Source organism: Zeugodacus cucurbitae, chromosome 2, assembly GCF_028554725.1.
Source record: "Zeugodacus cucurbitae isolate PBARC_wt_2022May chromosome 2, idZeuCucr1.2, whole genome shotgun sequence".
NCBI classification, from domain to species: domain Eukaryota; kingdom Metazoa; phylum Arthropoda; class Insecta; order Diptera; family Tephritidae; genus Zeugodacus; species Zeugodacus cucurbitae.
Window position 1 is genome coordinate 58,385,001 of NC_071667.1, and position 19,351 is coordinate 58,404,351.

The 19,351-nt window shown below is 36.5% G+C and overlaps 2 protein-coding genes across 3 annotated transcripts in view; one reads left to right on the forward strand and one right to left on the reverse strand.

The window, feature by feature from the left end:
* LOC105214565 (protein timeless homolog) overlaps positions 1 to 19,351 on the reverse strand; it is a 458,589-nt gene that overhangs the window by 244,463 nt on the left and 194,775 nt on the right. The gene's annotated exons all lie outside the window — the stretch shown is intronic.
* LOC114804265 (uncharacterized) overlaps positions 1 to 19,351 on the forward strand; it is an 88,099-nt gene that overhangs the window by 55,473 nt on the left and 13,275 nt on the right. The window contains exon 3 of the mRNA XM_054230443.1: positions 6,011 to 8,994. Within this exon, the coding sequence (XP_054086418.1) occupies positions 7,708 to 8,994 (1,287 nt within the window). The 5' untranslated portion in view covers positions 6,011 to 7,707. The remainder of the gene's footprint in view (positions 1 to 6,010; positions 8,995 to 19,351) is intronic.

The following is a 19,351-nucleotide window of genomic DNA, read 5'->3' on the forward strand; positions in this document are numbered from 1 at the left end:
GGAAAAATTATAAAGAAAATCTCAATTTTTTTACAAAAAATTGGGCAGAAACTTGTAATCATAACAACAATGCTAGAGTTAAAAGATCAAGTGGATGTGTGCGAAAGTCTCCGAGTACCATTGATCGCTCGATTTTATAATTACATTTATGAGAAAAAACGTTTACAGTTTTATCTACAGTGGCTGACTGACCCAAGTACAATTGTTCAACACTATAGCGGATTAGACAGGGACAATTTTTTTCTAATAATTATTTTATAAATTTTTTGAATAATATGTTTAAAAACTTAATAGATAAATTATATCAAAAGGCAAGGTAAATCAACTTCAATCAAAACGAATCTAGAATCAGTAAAATTCGACGATTTTAAATAGGACACTCTAAAAATATAACGTAGTACAACAAAAAAAAAACAAAACAAAAAAAAAATCCCATTTAAAAATAAAAATTTATATTTTCATTATAATTATTTTACACACAATAAAATTCTTGTGAATAATAAAAATTAAATAAAAAAATGGGAAAATAGCAAAAAAATTATGTATCAGAATTTTTTTAATAATATTGTCTATAATAATTTTTTTTTTTGTGCCCAGGGTTTTAGAGCTGATTTTAGCTATATATGGGGCGCTAAATTCAAATATAAAATTAGTTTTTTCCTATCAGCTCTCGTTTTTTGAGATATTTGTTATACTTAAAAAGGATACAAAGGTATACGGCACCTGCTGCTTGCTATTATCTGCTCATGTAATATATTTTTTTATATAATATTATTATTTATTTATATTGGTCAAGTATCCAATATTTATTTACAACAGCTTTAATTAGAAAAATAATAAAAATACAAGATATTTTCCAACACTAGCCCAGTGTTAAACTATACACTCAATATCAAAAACTAGAGTTCATTTTCATTTTATTGGGTTCTAGAGTGCCTATAGTTCATACTTTGGTGTTAAACTTGGTGATCTAGATAAAACCAAAGCACCACACCACTAATTACTTACGACAGTGCCTAGTAAATCTCAATGAATTTAATCGAATCAACCATTGCAAATGGAATTATTCTGATTTAGAGTCTGCAAGTCGCCCAGTCGTTCAGTCAGTTGAAGTACAAATCCCCACAAATAAGTTAAACGACCTCAGCAGAGATCTCAACCTTTCAAAGCAAGCTTCTGAGCTGGAGCTGAGATGGAAGGACAAGAGTTTACTCGAATAAGGAACTAAGATTACTTCTTACCGCACTAAATAAAAGGACTATCCACTTTTTTTCAATAAAACAATTTTATATATTGTCAGGATGGGCCTTTGTGACTGTTCTCCAAATTAATGGCGCTTATTTATTGATGTCTCAAAGCGAAGTTTAAAACATATCCTTTTAATGTTTGATACCAATTGTTCATTCAACGAAAATGAAAGAAGCTAACGACACCATTGCTTAGGTACTACCAAAATGGTTCATTTGTGTGGACTTAAAAATGAATAGCTTCCTTCTGGGTCAGCAGTGTGGTTTCACCAAATATTTTTATATTTTTTTTAGCCTAATGGCCATGTATTTAAATAACAAAATTATCTGATTTGTTTTAAATATATATCAATTTGCGAATATAAAGTTATAGAACACATCTATTATTTCTATTATCTATTGAAATATATACAAACTCAAATGCACCGATTTTTATCGAACAAAAATAAATTTTTATGCAGCATAAAATATAAACCACTATTCATCATCAAAAAGTAAAAAAAAAAGTGCCAAGCACACTTAAAACTCAACAACGCGACCACCTTTATTGTCCATCAACGCAGCTTCTACATACTTAAAATCCACCACACAGCACTTAAAAAGCTACACATATCGGTTTGCAATAAGAAGCATAAACCATTAGCGCGCATTAACCGAATCTAGAGCGACCATTAGGCAATAAGCTAAGTACAACAACTAAACACACACACACACACACACACGCACACATCAATCACTACCGACGCTGCTACCAAAGCAAAGTACCCAAAGTGCCCAATGCGCCTACAAGCATGCTACAATATTTGTTTGGCAACGTTATAAATGTAAAGCGCAAGTAGCACGCCACATGAGCAAATATATCATACTACTTGCTTGCTACCTTTTCTGGGAGAACTTATGCAATATTTATTTACAATACTTGGACGCAACAACAACAACAAACAGTACATTTCATATGTGTGTTTGCATAGATTTGTTGTGTATATTTTTGGGTCAGTGCAGTGGCACTTACACAACAACACTGACACACAACAATAAATTTCCGGCAAGATATTTCAGCACGAAGCGAAGTAAGCCACACTTTGAAGTCAGCTGCTGAGTGAGTAGTAGCTCAATTTTATTGAGTCATAAGAGCCATTATATTTTTCATATATTTGTTTTTGGGTATGTTTGTGTGTGTGTGTGTCGCATATATCATGTTTATGTAAACCAGGTTAAAATGTCATTTTATAGCCAAAACAACATTTACCCACACCACTGCTTGTTGTTGTTGTTGTTGTTGCTACTGCCTCCGCCACCTTTTGCCGCAAAGACAAGTATGTCAAGCAGCAGTGCTTTGTTGTTGTGCCGCCTTTGACTAGTGATTACAGCGACTTGCTGCATTGGCTCACTGCCTTGTTGGCTTGTGTTGGTGATTTGTGATTTGTCTCTCTCTCGCTTGACTGTTCATTTCTATGTCGCATTGCTTTTCGATAGACAAATATGCATGAGTGGGTGTGCTTGTGCTGTATAATGTCCTGAATTTATTGTCATTTTGTGCAAAATTTGCGATGCTGCCGTGGCAAATAGCAAACGTATATGAAGCTATCAAGTAAGAGAGCGTCTAAGTATGCATAAATAAAAATGTGTGTGTATGTGTGCATACTATCTACCATCTGTAAGGAAGTGAGACCCCACACACGTGATTTTTTTTTTTTTGCTTTTTTGCTTATCGCACAAGCCATTAAGCGACCTACATATGTAAATATATATATATAAAGAATGCTAACGAAAAGTTTATAAAAAAAATTCTGCATATCAAAGCAGTTTCGCTTACCCAGCCCACCACCACAGCACCTCACCTTTGTACAGCGCGCCACTTCATTTTCGCTGTGGCATCCTTTTTACCTTTTGATGCCATTTTTATTATTTATTTACGAGATTCATGCATTTTTTATAGTCGTGAACATATGTAAAATGGGTGTTGCATATAACAACAACAATAAGTACATACCTGTAATAAAAGAGAGAGAGAGAGAGAGAAAAAGAAAAAGTTATTTTTTAATAAACATAAAAAAGGTATAGACATATATATGTATGTAAAACTGAAAAATCTGTGAAAGCAAAAATAATTTAAATTAAGAAAAAAAGTGAAAATATCGAAGTGAGCTGAATTAGCTTGCCACAACACACACAAACATCCACAGAGAGAGAGAGAGAAAAGAGCTCCACAACTTGATATATTTATTTATTTTTTCAATATAATAAATCTGCCTCCGCCTCCCTTACACATCCTTCCTGCAGCAAAAAAAAAAAATGAAAATAAAAGGGTTTCCATCAAATACACTATGACTCATATAAAATTGACCCGAAAGTGTGCCAACACAGCGAACGGCCTTTATCTCATTTGTTATAGCTGCTTTGGCTGTTGGCTGGCATATCCTTCCTACCATCCATCGAATTTCGCCCTTTCCGGCTTTCAAATTTTTGGCAAGCAGTTGGCTGCTTGAAAAGATTTAGATAAATTATGTATTGCGCATAATTGAAAGTGGTAGCGCAGCACTTTCTCCTCTCTCCAGCCGCCGTTGGCAGCCCTGCTTTCTAATACAGCGAAACATTGCTTAGCCTACTTTAAGGCGTCTACACTCAATTAAGATAATTTTGTGTGCATTTTAGAGGGGTTGGGCAGATCTAATTTGAGGCGATTAATTTGCAATTTGCATTTATTTATAATTTAGACTGGCCTCACTGCTGTACGTTAGAAGATTTACGGCATAAATAATACCTTTTTTTGGTTGTGTATTGAGGCGTTAAGCGGTTAAATCGATTTTGTGAAAATTTTGATTAGCACAAGTTTAAGAGTAAATTATTAATGCGCTAAAAATTATTTTAAGGTTTTGAAGCTAAATATAGACTAGCTAAAAAGCGACAAAAACTATGAAAATTGTAGGTAGTAAAATGTATATGGATCTGTCAAGTTAGATGAGCGAAGGAAGACAATTTTTACCAAAATGGCTCACAACTTAATAAAAATATATTTTTAAGGCTTCTAAGGCATCATATTTATGAGTTAAAAAATGAAATATCAAAGGATGAGATTTCTGAGGAACCAAATTGGTACTAGTTAAGGACTAGTTTGGGCCTAGTACAATACTTTTTATTTAATACATTTTCTTAATTTCTTCTTTCATATAGAGAAAAGATGAGAATGTCCACTTTGAAATGTTTTTTCTATTGATAAGAATATATATCCTAAAAATGGCCATTTTGAAACATGTCTTCAGAATGTCCCTGTACCCACAAGCGGCACAAAGCTCATATGAAGCTAGTGGTCGAATTTCCCAGCATAAATACCAATGAGAGTTTTCTACTCAATTCTCTTCAATTCCACCGCAGACTGGCTATTCTAAATAGCGTCTTGAGATATATGTAGTCAGTTCAATGGTACTTCAAAAGAAATAGGTCTTCTTGGTTATGAAATGGTCGGTTTTGATAGTACTATTTTGAAAGCAATAAATCTTAAAGGATCTTTAAGGAGGCTACCCATTTTTTAGTACAGCAAGTACAAGCAAGTACACCAAACCCTGAATAGTCCAATTCGTTGAGGTATCGTGATATTTGCTCTACGGTCTATGTATCAGTAATATGTTATACTCTTTTTTGAACCTTGTCTCTACCCTCGTGTCTAAGAGATTTTCCCTAGAGATTTTTGGTATGGGTTGGTTAGGTTAGTCCGGTGAGCCAGAAATCCACATTGCGATGCGATACCAGATGGCGTGTCAATGAGAAGTAGTTATTCTTTAGGATGCCGGCGCTTGACGCGAATTTCAAAAAGTGATGTGGTTTCCTTAACAATATCTCTTCAAGATTATCGTATTGTGAAGCTCCCAAATGCTGAAGCCGTTGAAGAGATGTTCTATTGTTTTTTTTTTTGGTAGTTTGCTCTTGGCATTTCCAGCTTCTTCGCTCCCTCCCATTTTTTAGGCGTGCGCCGTCACCAGACTGTAACCAGTGAGTATGCCGCACATGTTCCTACATTTCCTTCTATCGAGCGTCAGTAGAAACTTCGTGCACTTCTGATCTACCGCTTTTCACATAACTTTTGTGGTTTTGCATTACGGTAGATCTCTCCAGCGCGCTTTGAACTTTCTTACCAAGTTCCTATCTAGATCATCATGCAGGCAGTGTATAGATTTACCTTCCTCGATCCCGATCAGTTTATGGGTTAAGTAGTATAGTAATCAGTGAGCTATTGCTGGAGAGCGAGTTTGTAAGTTTTTCTTGTGAAAGATTAGTGGAAGCGATTCCGATAAAATGATTTACAAATCAGTCAAATACATCCAGGTCGAATAAATCGCTTGGAATATATAGAATTTAATTAAATTCCATTACTAAACGAACGAATGAAATGGATTCAGAGATAAATATTGTGAATGTAGCACCACTCCATTATATATAATCTACACTCTTATGCACAGAAAAAGTGAAAACAAACTTTAGCGAGCAATAAATAAGCGAGTACTAAATTTTGTAAAGCACCCGCTAACTACACGAAAACAAGAACAACAAAAACATTTGAAAGTTTTAAATTTGCAAACGAACAGCTGAAAAAGGTGGGGGGTGGGGGGGGTGCAATAAAGTGAAGTGGAGAAAAAAAACGGTAATTTAATTTAACTTTTAATTTCAACAACTCCACGCCAGGTGTGCGCTTGGCGAACGAACTTTCAAGCTATCACTCGACTGACTCGACTAATTACAACAATTTATTTCACATTTCATTGCAGAGTACCGAGAGGGCGAGTTGGAAGCAGTAGCAAAAAACAGCTAGAAAAAAATACAAACAATAACAACACAATCATAAAAATAGCTATGTGATGTTATTTCCACAACAACAACAACAACAAAAAGAAACAAATAAATATAGAGCAACACGTCGTAATGATGCTGCTGTATGCCAAAACAAGCGCAAGTAACCACAACAACAACAACAACAGTAGCAACAACAGCGCCAGCTGGAGTAAACACTACTAGATAACAAGCAACATTAAAAACCAGTAACAGGCACTTGACATTTTTAAAATGTAATCAAGCGTCAACAAGCACACAGCGCACCGACTGCCACCCAACACATTTGCCTGACACATACATTTAGGCGCACATACAAGCTATTGCGCTTTCACACTTTTTGCCACTCGTCATTTGCGCATTTTACGAGCGTTTGACATAAGCAAATTAACAGTGAAAGGAAAGTAGGTGTGGAGGAAGACGAAAAAGCAGCAGCAGAAAGCGCTGAAGAATTCGAAGAAATAGCTAAAAAATAACCTACAACAACAACTAAGAAATTAGAGCGCACAGCTGCCGCATAACAAGGAAGCAAACAAGCATGAAAACGGCGCGAGGAAATAAAATTTAAAAAGACAACAGCCGAAGTGGACGTGAGTGCGCGCGCCTAAAAGCAGACTACAAAACTGGCGTGAAGTCAACTTCCCTAGGCGACCTAATTCAATTGCTAGCGCGCTGAACAACTGGACGTGAAGGTGACAAAAGAAAAAAAAAAAAGAAACAAAAACAACAATAAATGAAAGAAGAAGAAAGCGTAAGCAGAATACCGGAAAAGTGAACTTAAATACAAATGTACACAAGTTGACGCGCGACTGGGCTGTTAGCAGGAATTCTTGCAAATAAATAGTGACGTTAAATAAGAATATCGCCCGCTACAACAACAACAACAAAAACGACAGTTATAATTTGAAAGCACAAATTTATTTACTTTCTGGTGAAAGTGAGCAGAACGTGACACAAATTTACAACGGACAATGCGCTGAGCATTTCAAGAAGCTACGCGCCGGAATTTCCTGTGCATACCTGCCAAATACGAAAAGTATTTTAACAAATAACGGGTGAATAGGGGAATATAAAAGAATTTACAAAAAGAAATATGTGCCAAAAGTAAATGCCAGTGAAAAAAGTTATTTGTGTATTTTAACGAGTGTGTCAATAACGCGGCGAAGATTTTTTGCATAATTTTAGGAGCGCGCAAAAAATATACATGATACGATAAGAAGAAATGGGGTAAATGAGCGTTTTTTCTATACGTTTACGCTCACACAATAATAAAAGAATAAAAAAAATATATATTTCTAGGCATGTTAACAACAATAAAGTGCAAAATCAGTGACACAGTTAAAAAGTGAAGCATACCTTTAAGCGCAAACGAATAAATTAAATATATAAAATAATTAAAAGTTAAGCGCAAAGCTAGAATAAACACTTAGTGAAACACAAAATTTGAATCTAAAAAATTAATGAAGTAGAAATCTTTGAAAAGATTAAACAAAGCAGTACTTGATCAAATTTTAGCGTACCTTTAGGCGTGGCAAAATTTCAAATATCAAAAAGTCAAAATAAAATTTAATTGTCTGAATATCGAAACTCAAATCAGCATAGCTTAAACTCAAACTGCGTAAACGAAGCATACAAAATGGCAGCGAATTGTAGAACGCGTAGAAAAAACGCTAGCCAGCCGAGCCGCGGTAGAGCGCGAGCAGCGCAAATGTGGTCAGTACTACTGAGCATCATGTTAATCGCCTACAATGTTGACAACGCAGCGGCGAAGATGGACACAGAACTCTTGCAAGACGATGAACTGCTAATGCAGGCGCCAAAATCCGGACAAACTGAAGCGTTAGAAACTCAACTCAGCCAAGCGACGACAGACGAATCGGATGAACATTTCAACTTGTATCGCAGTGAGTTGAAACGACTCTCTTACGAAACCATACATCGGATATTACGCGATGAAAATGAACCGATCTATAGGCGTACGGATGCAGCGTATCGCTCGTATAAGAAGCGCGCGTACCAGCCAGCGCACGAGGTGGTACGGCGAGCGGCAGCGGCGGCGCCAGCTATAAATGTTATACCCGAAGCGCATTTGACACAGCAGCCACAAGCACAACACGCACTCAGGCTCACAAATGCCGAACTGCGTCACTACGATGCAGCACGTGACTATCATGGCAAACATAGCGCCATCTATGCGCTCGATTTAAGTAACAATCTGTTGCAAGATATTAACTTGAGCGCATTTACGGCGTTGCAGCAAGTTGAACTCGCCAACAACTCACTGACCGTTATACCACTCAATCAGCATGATGCCGTGTCAAGCAACATCGTGTCACTTAATCTGAATGACAATCAAATTGCTCACGCAACGGCAGTAAGTAGCGCCAGCTTGCGTGAATTGCACTTGAGCGGCAATCAAATCTCTGAATTAGCGCAACTCAATCTCTCTATGCTGAGCGCGCTCGAAACACTCGATCTCTCGTGCAATCACATCGCCGAACTGGAGACCGCGTTCTTCCCGCAACGCATGCATTTTCTGAAACATCTCAATTTGGCTTACAATCGCATTGGCACCATATACCGGGAGACCTTCTACAATCTGCTCAGCTTGAATACGCTACTACTGAGTCACAATAACATTAGTGATATTGATTACGAGACATTTTTGGCATTGCCCAATCTACAATATTTGGATCTGTCGCACAATCAGTTACACGGTGAAGCAATACGCGCGCTCCAGGGCATACCAGATTTGGTGCGTCTCTCGATCGCTTACAATCCCGAGGTTGGCGCGTCTATGCAGGAATTTGTCGCCTCATGGAGTTTAAAGGAACTGGATGCTAGCGGCACGGGTTTGTGCCAGATACCGGCGGCGTTGGCTCAGTCGGTGAGAACGCTTAAATTGACCGACAATTGGCTGAAGGTGAGTTTGATCTATTGTTTTTGTTTCAAAAAATTTTGAATATCTATTTCTGTGGTCAAAACATATAAGATTCTCCTTAGGTTATTAGCCTTCATTATACATTTCAGTAGGTAAGCTTCAAGGTATAGCAGTTCTAATAGCCGCGTTGCAATCTTAAGAGGAAACCTGTCAGATACACCGTCCTTAGAGCACTGATTTACCATGGAACGAAATTTAAAACCACTCAGAACCACATAATATAAATATCGGATAAAAAATAGTAAAGTTTAATATGTCGATTCTGTTAGAGAAAACTCTTTTCATACTGTCAATCCATATGTAGAACCCCTAGCACGGATGGAGTCATATGTAGAAGTTCACGTAAGTGAGGACAGTTTCTGACTGCCATTCACTTGGGAGTGGCCAGGAACGATTCTTTCGCATGCGGCTCAAGATGACTTCCGGTCTTAGACCAAGTATCCTCTGGGTAGCCAACATACATTAGTTTGGAGGCGAACTAAAGTGAGAAGGCGAATCCCGCTTGTGCCACATAAAAAAGAATAGCCAATGAACAGGAAGCAACAGCCTCGGATAACCTAGCACGACCTGAATGATATTCACCATATCTCCGATAGAAATCCGGTAGATTTTCTCCTTGCATCTGATATTTTGATACCTACTTTAGCATAAATTGTCGGATCTCTTGTTAATATACCAAATAATCTACGAGATAACAGAAAAGACTTAGAACCGTCCGTTTCTGTATTGTGTGGCAATAGAAGTGTGCTATTCCTGTTCCTACTTATCGCTGGGTTCTATCAGTAATAAGGATTCAATTCAACAGCTGTGCTTGGTCTCCACCGATTTTTAACATATATCCATTCAGTCGAATATCCAGTATAATATGTATGAGTTCTTCAAATAATTTTAGAGAGGAACATTACAAAATGGACCAAGCAAATCGAGGATTTCCATACAGTCCTTTTTTAGTATTTCGATCAGCTGATAATTGGCAAGATGTTAGGAATGATTGCTAGGACCTAGGGACCAAGACAAGTAGTGCCAAGGAGCTCAGCAGCAATTGCTATATAAATCAAGTCTTCAAACAAAACATTCCTAATGAGATGAACTCTACTGTACTCTATTAGTGCCCCGCCAAAGTAAATTTAAAGCGTACAAATAAAATATATAAATGTATGATATATATTAATAATAATATATAGGACACATCCCTATTTAATATTTACATTGCAAATTCATTTCACAAACGATTTACAATTTAAATGGCATTTCATTGGTTTTTTTCTTTGTTCATGAAAGCATTAAAACGCATATAGTACGCCTTCGATATTACGCTTCGATTATCACATCCACGACCGATTTCAGTGCTGCGGCATATTTCTCGCATGCGATAATTAAATGCCAAAGGAAAAAAAGAAACGAACTTAAAGCCGAGGCATATTGCTTGTACCACCACAAGGTGGCGTTGGTACCCACATCACCGACAGACACGCACGCACACACACACAAACGAGCCTTTTTCGCAGAAAAAAAAAAGATTTCTGAATGGCGTTGCGTGCGTCTGTTGGTGGCAGCACATTTGGCGGCACAGCTGAAATTCAAACAGCAACTATGAGTGGCATTCGAATGACAAGCTGCGTTTTTTTCCCACATTTCCACTGGAAAATTATACTTTTTTGTATTCCACAAATCAACAAGGAAAAAATTTGGCATAAAAGTTAAATTTATAATTTTTTTTTTTTGTATTTGTATATGCTCACATACTTTCTATCATTACTGTATGAGCATTAAGAAGAAAAAGAAAAAAAGCGACGGCGGCTTTACGCACAAAAATCGATAAACGAATGAATAAATGACTGAATGAGCGAGCGCGCATCCATCAAAAGCGTCTTTATGGCGCTGATAAAAAGTTATGTCTGTATATGTGCATTTATATCCCCGTGTGTGTGCGTGTGTGTGTTTGTGTTTGTGGCCAGTGGAGCGCGCACAATTTCGGCGCTTTTACAGCAATTAACAGCATGTTAACACACAAACACCAACGCACAATCACACAAACGCAGAGAGAGAAAGAAAGAAAGAAAAGTGAAAAAAAGCTGCAATCGAGTATAACGGTGCAAATGTTCGCAAATATCAAATCAACGCATAAAAATGATGAAGTAGAACGCACACAAGTGGATGGCAACGAACGGAGTTGCAAAGTTTCCCAACAAACGCACACACACCCCCGTTTTACAAATGCATGTTTCACGCATGAATTGAGGCAGATGTATGTATACATATCTGATAGAAGTGTACATATGTCGATAAGCCTAATAAACCGTAACACATTTGTTGGAAAAAAACAAAAAATTTACAAATATACATACATGCGACATATGGTATTCAAAAAGCTTGTTCGAATGCCCCAGCTTTAAAAATTTTAATAATGCGTATAAAAACAAAAGAGGAACTCAGAAATTGGATAACTGCAACTTATATACACTTCCATACATATGTTTGCCTATTGGATAGAGCGTATGTCCAATTTAGACTCATTAAATTTACTTTTATTTGTTCCATACTCAAACAAAACCTTAACAGAAGTCGTAATATTTGATTGAACCACATAAAAAATATAATTTTCAGATACTAGGTTCCAACTAAGCACAATCTGATTTAGTCATCCGTAGATGTTGGTTGGCATTTCTCTAATGATTCAAAGATTTCCACAAAAATGATATTTCAAATGGCTACTTACTATGAAACACTCATCCGTGACTCTGAAAACCTCTAAGTAGCGAGTCCGATGAATTTTAAAAAACGCTATCCGCCATATTAGTTTTTTGGGGTTATGCCAAAACTCTGATCCGATGTGGTTAAATGGACCTTCCCCCAAACATATAAGGTACACATAGTAAGAGCTCTAGGACAGACCTGTGGCTGTGTTATTGATCTACAAGATAATATTTCTTATACCCAAATCTTTTTTTAGAACTTCAACAAGGGCAATATTGATATAGAAAACAAGATATATCTACAGCTGCAGAAAAAAAAGAAGGACAACAGGTTCCTTCCCACGTTTCTAAACAGTTCGGAACATTACTTACTGACACAGCTCGAGTAACTTTACCTATCTGCCACTGTGCTATAAATACCATATGATGGAAGATTCGGAGAGAAGTATTGCTTACAGTTAAGCAAATATTCACTTCAAAAGCTTCTCATACAATCCTCAGCCATTTTGTGGAGCGTCCATTTCGGAAGAGCTCTAATTTGATGTAAAACTTGAAGATCCATATCAGAAAAGCTCAAAAAGCTGAATCTCCAAAACTTTTATTCCTTGTAAATGATTTTGAAATTTATGAAATTCTCGTTAATCATTGACATCCCTAAAGGATGACTACTTATCATTGACTATGTGACGAAACTCCATCTGGTATCGCTATGGACCAAAACTGGTCTATACATGGCTTTGCGGAATGCCAGACTAACCTAACCAATTGGAACTATTTAGTATTTAACACAGTAATTCCCAAGGGTAAAAATAAATGCATATTTTATGGTTTTATTGCTTATTACGTTTAAAAATACATAAATAAGAGAAAATCATAAAAAAAAAAATATTGATTCATTATTTTTCATTCCGTGAAATGTTGCGCCTACGCAACGTTGGGATTACTGAACTTATATTATACAAGCAAGTCATAAAAATACATTTAAAATATTTCACTTACGCTAATACTATTGCGATTAGCGTGAGTGAAATATTTTCAAACAATCAGCATGAAGATGTATTTGACATTTTTTACACATATAAATTTTTGTACTTCTACACTGTCTACATCTCCTTCGACGTTTATTTTCGTGCTCCTCTATGACATGACCAATATTATCGAAGCGAATATTGGAAGGTAATGCGTTTTTGGATGGTCTTCCTAAATTTATATTTGAATTACCCAAAAAGTGAGAATTATCTGCAAGTTGGGCTTCTTCGGTTTTCATCAAACTAACAGCAACGTAAGATTTAAATTCTAATTGAGTCATAGATTGCTCATTTGCCAAATTGTAAATCTTTCACGAGTTAACTAAAACACTATCTATCAAATTAATGAACAGTGGCCACCACCACTTTTTCCCTCTTACTCGAATCCTATAATTGGCAATTCCATTATAATGCAGATCGACGCCTCCCATATTTTTATTATAATTTCGTTACTGGTAAAGAATGATAGCCAGACAATAATAATATACCAAAAAATCTTTTGAGTTCTGCTACCGTGAGGATAAATAAATGATGGTTATGGTCACGAGCATATTTTTCCGAGAAACATACAATCTGTTCCCAAACTTCATCACTAAAAAATAGTGAAAATACTTCAAAAGGTGTTTTTCCACCTACACGTTCTTCAATATTTTGTGTCATTGCTGTTTCATCACTTGTAGGACAATTCATATAGGTCGGATGTTCTTTTTTCCAGTCTAGAACACATTTTGGTGACTTCTTCGATTTCGAAGGACCGAGCTCACCTTGCGTGTTTTCAGGCTCTGCGGGTAAATCGGTGTGTATTTCATATGTTCCAGCGATATCAGTGGACACAATATTGTCAAAATCACCTAGCGCGTCATCATCTATGCCTTCCTCGTCTGTAAGATTGTCAACCGTCGGGGGGATGTACACGGCATCGATTTGAGTGGCATCTTGTAAATCCTCTTCCGCTTCTAAGGTACTCAGAATTTCTTGAGAAGATAGTAATCGCTGCCAAGCCATAATATTTCGCCGTATTATTTACTGATTTGTATACACTCACTTAACGTTTTTTAGAAATTACTATGTGATACTGTTAGCATAGATAATTTTATCAGAATCTCTTTTCTTGCTCTCTCGCTTGTCAGCTGGCAGGGCACCCGTCAACCAGCAGTTAGTGAAAAAGGCGGGATGCCAGAAGAGCAGCGCTATAATTACTTGACGAAATTAGTGTGAAATGACTGTGCGAACATATTTTGTCAAAATAAATGTTTATGTAAATTAATTAATGATTGTGCATTTTAGCATTTATAATTAATTAATTTTATTTATTTAGTAACAATAACAACTGATTATTGTTACTCCCAACGTTGCGTATACGCAACATTTCCTAGAAATGTAAGATAAACAACACGGGTGGGTAGTTTTGTCCACCAAAAGGGTTTATATCACAAATAAGATATTGTTAAAGCTTTGTACAGTGTAAAAAGTGAAGCTTTATTTAAATTAATATTTTTTATGATTGGATGAATATACCGATCCCGAGATGAAAAATTTTTATTTATCTGTTAGTACTTCTTTTTGAGACTGGCTTAGATTTCATAGATTTATTTCCTTATTTTAGAAATAAAAAAAAAACAAATTTGAAATGTTGCGCTTGCGCAACGTTGGGTAAAGATGGGTTAAGAGATATGGTTGATAATTTTCTAATTTTTACTGATCTTAGTTAGTTAAGTTATACCCCTAATATTCGTTTGATATTAAAACTCTTAAAAAAGCTTTACTCATATTAATTCTTTTTATAAAAATAAACTTTGTAAAAATTACTATCATTATATTAGCATAGATAGCTCTGCTTTAAAAATGGCTAATGCCATTAGTCGTTGAAAAACCACAAAAATATTAAAAATTGTACGACAGCACCACCTAGCGTAAGCTTTAGGTAAAATAAACCGAAAGCTAAGAATCAAGAGCTAAAAAATCATGTTTGAGCATAAAGTATTCAAAATAAATCTACTCTGTGATCGAATTATAAATATTTCTCCTGAATACAAGGTTACAAGCAACGAATTCCGACAAAGTGACCATAGCGCCATCTATCTTAAATCCCACTTTGGTCGAATTTTACTATATTTTTCTTTGATACATGATTAGAAACTTGTAATATGCAAATACGGAGGCACAGAAACATCAACCACAATTTCATCTCACAGTGCTATACATTCAACCATTGCCGAGAAAAAAAATAACCTTCGTAAACATAACCTTTAAATAACTCGCCACCACTCGTAAAGCATAAAACTATAAAGCGATTTGTGCGCCGCTCAAGCTTTTTAATTTTATTTTATAGGCCTATCGCCAGCCCCCACCTCTAACACTGCAGCGTCACGTAGTTGAGAAAATTACACAATTCAACCCGAGTTGCCCACTTTCGATTTACTGTTATATGCGCTGGCATAAAAAATTCTCAGCAATTATCGCGCTTCAATCACTCTAAAATAGCCACGATTTCTTTCTTAAGCTTGAGCGCACTAAGCCGCAGACAAAAGTGAAATGCGCTGAAGCATCATTATTTAATATTTAATGGCTATCGAGTTAAATGCGAAATAATTGCTTGTATATCTTTTATGGCTTACAAGCTAAACAAAACATTATGCTGCTCATTACTTTTGTGAGTGCCCATATTTTTTTCTTCTATGCTTACGGTATATTTGTGTATATGTGTGTGTGTGTGGTGAGCAGGCGCTGTTGATGAGCGCGAGGAATTCTTTCGTCATTCGAACGCAGAAATGGCGCCGTTCACGGCTGGGTCTGTTTACTCAATGTCAATACGAACAAGGCACGGCAAAAGAAGAGAGGACACGGCGCGGTAGGAGACCAGACACAAGCTGCTTTAAGTCAAGTTGAGACTCATTAAATTAGTAGTAAAAAAAGAACAGAAACAAATAACAGTAAAAAATTAATGTTGAAAATGAGTTAAATGGTGAAGCTCGAGCTCAGAAGCGAGGAAAGCAAGCAAAAGTGGAAGATTGCCTGAGAGCTGAAAGAAATTTGCAAATAAAAAAGCTGGAGAAGGTTGTGAAGAGCGCAGAGGCATTGCACTATTTGTATTCACGTTGAATGGTCTGCGAGCCCTGGTCGATGATTTTCAGGTTTAGCAACAATTTAAGGGTATTTATCATCATTTTTTCTTGCTAACTAATTGTTGTTGCAACACTTATTAATAATATCCCTAATATAAATAATATTTGAAATTATTTAAAATGTCGTAGGAGTCGTAGGAGCCTCTGTACCGATGCTAAAAAAAATTGTGTGGTGAAGGAAAAGCGCACAGATTCATTGTCATTATGTTAGGACGATCGTATTTATATTTATTCATCAAAACAAAACTGACCTGAATACTGACCGTATACTTCTCATAGCAAGAAAGGAACCTGTTGTGACTTGACGACAGGTTGGACTAAATATTACTTAGCGAACAATTTCATTCTTTTACAGTACCTCAATATATAGAAGGAGAAAATTTTTGTCGTTGGACACAAAAATTGGTGCGGTACCACTGGAAGTGAAATTTTTTATTCATGTATGAAGTTAATATTAATATTTGTGGAAATTATTGTAAAAGGGCTGTTAGTCGGTCGAAAGACAAACGATTTGATATACCACCACAAAGGAAATTAAGCCTGGGAGCGGAAACATGATGGTGTGGGGATGTAGCTGCTGGCAAAGCGTGGTCCGTTATTTTGGATAAAGGACACAACGAGCTCCATTGACTACAGGGATATTAAGCAAAATATGCCGTAAAAGATATGATCCTGGGATGGTGTCATAAACAAATTAACGACCTGAAACACGCATCAAGACTGGTTATTGAGTGGTTTATGGATGCAAATGTGACCTGTATGTAATGACCAACTGACTCCTCTGAGAACTTGTGGAGTGAGCTTAAGAGGAGATTAGAAGACTCTTCTTTTCTCAATTAGCATTAAAAGCAATTGTGTCATAATGCAAAGGGACTTTGGGAATCTGCCAAAAATAAATGCAATCCATGCCGTATAGGATTGGAAAACTAATATAAAATCATGGAGGATAAACTTGTTTTAAAACCCCATACGTATTTACATATAGACAAATGTTGATAAAACACAATATTTGAAAAAATTGCCTTAAAATTATGCCTAAAACCGAGTAAAATGATTTCATTAAACCATTAACAAAGTATTCCTTAAGAAACTAGTACCTTTATAGATTTCTAAACAAGTCAACAGGCGGTGCTAGGGTAATTTGATTAAGAAATTTGGTCTCATTTCACTTATTTAGAGAAAGTAAATAAGTAATTATTTATTTAATAAAAATTCTATTAATTTCAAAAAAAAAATTTTGTGGTTTGGTGCTGTTGGATTTGAGACTTTCAGAAAATAATTTGGGTACACCTTCGAGCACAAAATACTGAAATATGAAAAAATATTGAACTAAATTTCGACTTTAGAGCGAAGTGGCATAAAGAATGGCTTAATACATTTATATAGCTCTATTGGTTTGCGAGATATGTACAAAAAACTTAGTAGGGGGCGGGGCCACGCCCACTTCCCCAAAAAAATTACATCCAGATATGCCCCTTCATAGTGCGATCCTTCATACCAAATTTTATTTCCATAGCTTTATTTATGGCTTAGTTATGGCACTTTATGTGTTTTCGGTTTTCGCCATTTTGTGGGCGTGGCAGTGGTCCGATTTTGCCCATTTTCAAAAGCAACCTTCCTATGGTGCCAAGAAACAAGTGTGTCAAGCTTCATCAAGATATCTTAATTTTTACTCAAGTTACAGCTTGTACAGACGGACGGACGGACGGACAGACAGACAGACATTCGGATTTGAACTCCACTCTTTACCCTGATCACTTTGGTATATATAACCCTATATCTAACTCGTTTAGTTTTGGGTGTTACAAACAACCGTTATGTGAACAAAACTATAATACTCTCTTTAGCAACATTTGTTGCGAGAGTATAAAAATGCGAATGTATTTACGAAAAACCATTACCCACCCTCATGCTACATATAGGATTATCAGTGTTCATAAATACCTATACATATGAATCACTTATGTTTAAGTTTTATTATTTTGTTTTAAGTTAAAATATTTACGAATAAAAATGGCCCACCCTTATGCGACATATCAGATTACTAGTATTAATAAATATACATATATGTACGTAAGCACGTTAGCATATGAATTGCACACGTCAATACTAATAATCAGAAAATAGAACAAAAAGCGGGCAAAAAAAAATCTTAGCACCACAGTCACATCCGACGATTAGCAAAGTGAAAGGAAAACAAGACCAAAGGCAACAAGCTCAGACTGCTCGCAGGCATGACTGACTGACTATGCTAGGCTGTCTGTCTACTTCCCACACAATCACGCACACACAACCGACGCAGGCTAGAAGTCTGCTTGCTGAGCGCTCAACAGCAGCGCCTACATACAACGCCTAAAAGTAGGCTTATGTTTTTATAACACTACTCTTTCTCGGCCGTCGTCGTCGCAGGCAGTCAGCAGTATGCCGGCGGCAGCAGCAGCAGATTTCCATTGTTATTATTGTTAGGGTTTTGACGATTATCCTTGATTGCGTTGTTTTTGTTTTCATTACGCTGCTTTTTGTGTTTGCTTTACTCTTTACATTCTATGTGTGTGTGTATGTATGTGTTTGTGCAAATCCATCTCTCTGTCTATTTGCTGGCTTGCATTTGTATGTTTGCCATTCCGTGCTTAGTTTGTTTGCATACGCTTTAGCTTTATCGTTATTATCCTTATTCCAATTATACGGAATTATAAATGCCTGCTAGCACCGTCGGCACCTCTCCCGTTCACCATCGCCTCATTCATTCATTTGCTTGTTCATTTGTTTAGACGCCGGGTAGGCAGTTAAGTGCCAACGGGTGAGAAGATTTTCTCATTTACACCCGCCTGCCTGCACACCAACTCACCGGCCGTGGTTTTACCAGCTTTTGTCTCGTTAACCGCGCCGGCGTTACTGTTATTTCAGCCGCCTGGCAAGCAGCTTTTGCTGTTGTGGCAACTTTTGCACTTTATGTCTTGCTGTGGCAGTTGTGCGTTGAGTTGGTTGTTTTAAAAATGCTCGCCTCTTGGTTGGGTTGTTCGGTTAATGCGCGCTCTGCTTAGTTGAAGTGACTATGATTAGTGTGAAATCACTTTAATTTTATGTAGCTGGTTGCTGTTTTTGTTTTAGCTGGCGGGCAAATTGTGCGTAAATTAAAAAATTGTTACTACACATTAGTAGGAAATCTGCTGAAACTGAGCTGGTTGTATATTTATGATCTTACTATGACAACAAAACCAAAAGCATATGCAGTATGCTTCATTAGTATTCGTGACTATATTTCATTAAAAGTGTTAAAAAATCTGAAAAAAATTTTTTATGGAAAATCACGATAAGAACATGCGATCTTGTGGAGGGTATTACCTCACTTAATCCAATAGTAATCGATTTTTTATACACATTTTACCTTGAGATTTTCTTAAACACCCCTATCTACACACACATTGATGAAGATCCCTATAAAACCGATTAAAATAACCAAGAAGTGTTAAGGGAGTTCTTTAGCTTA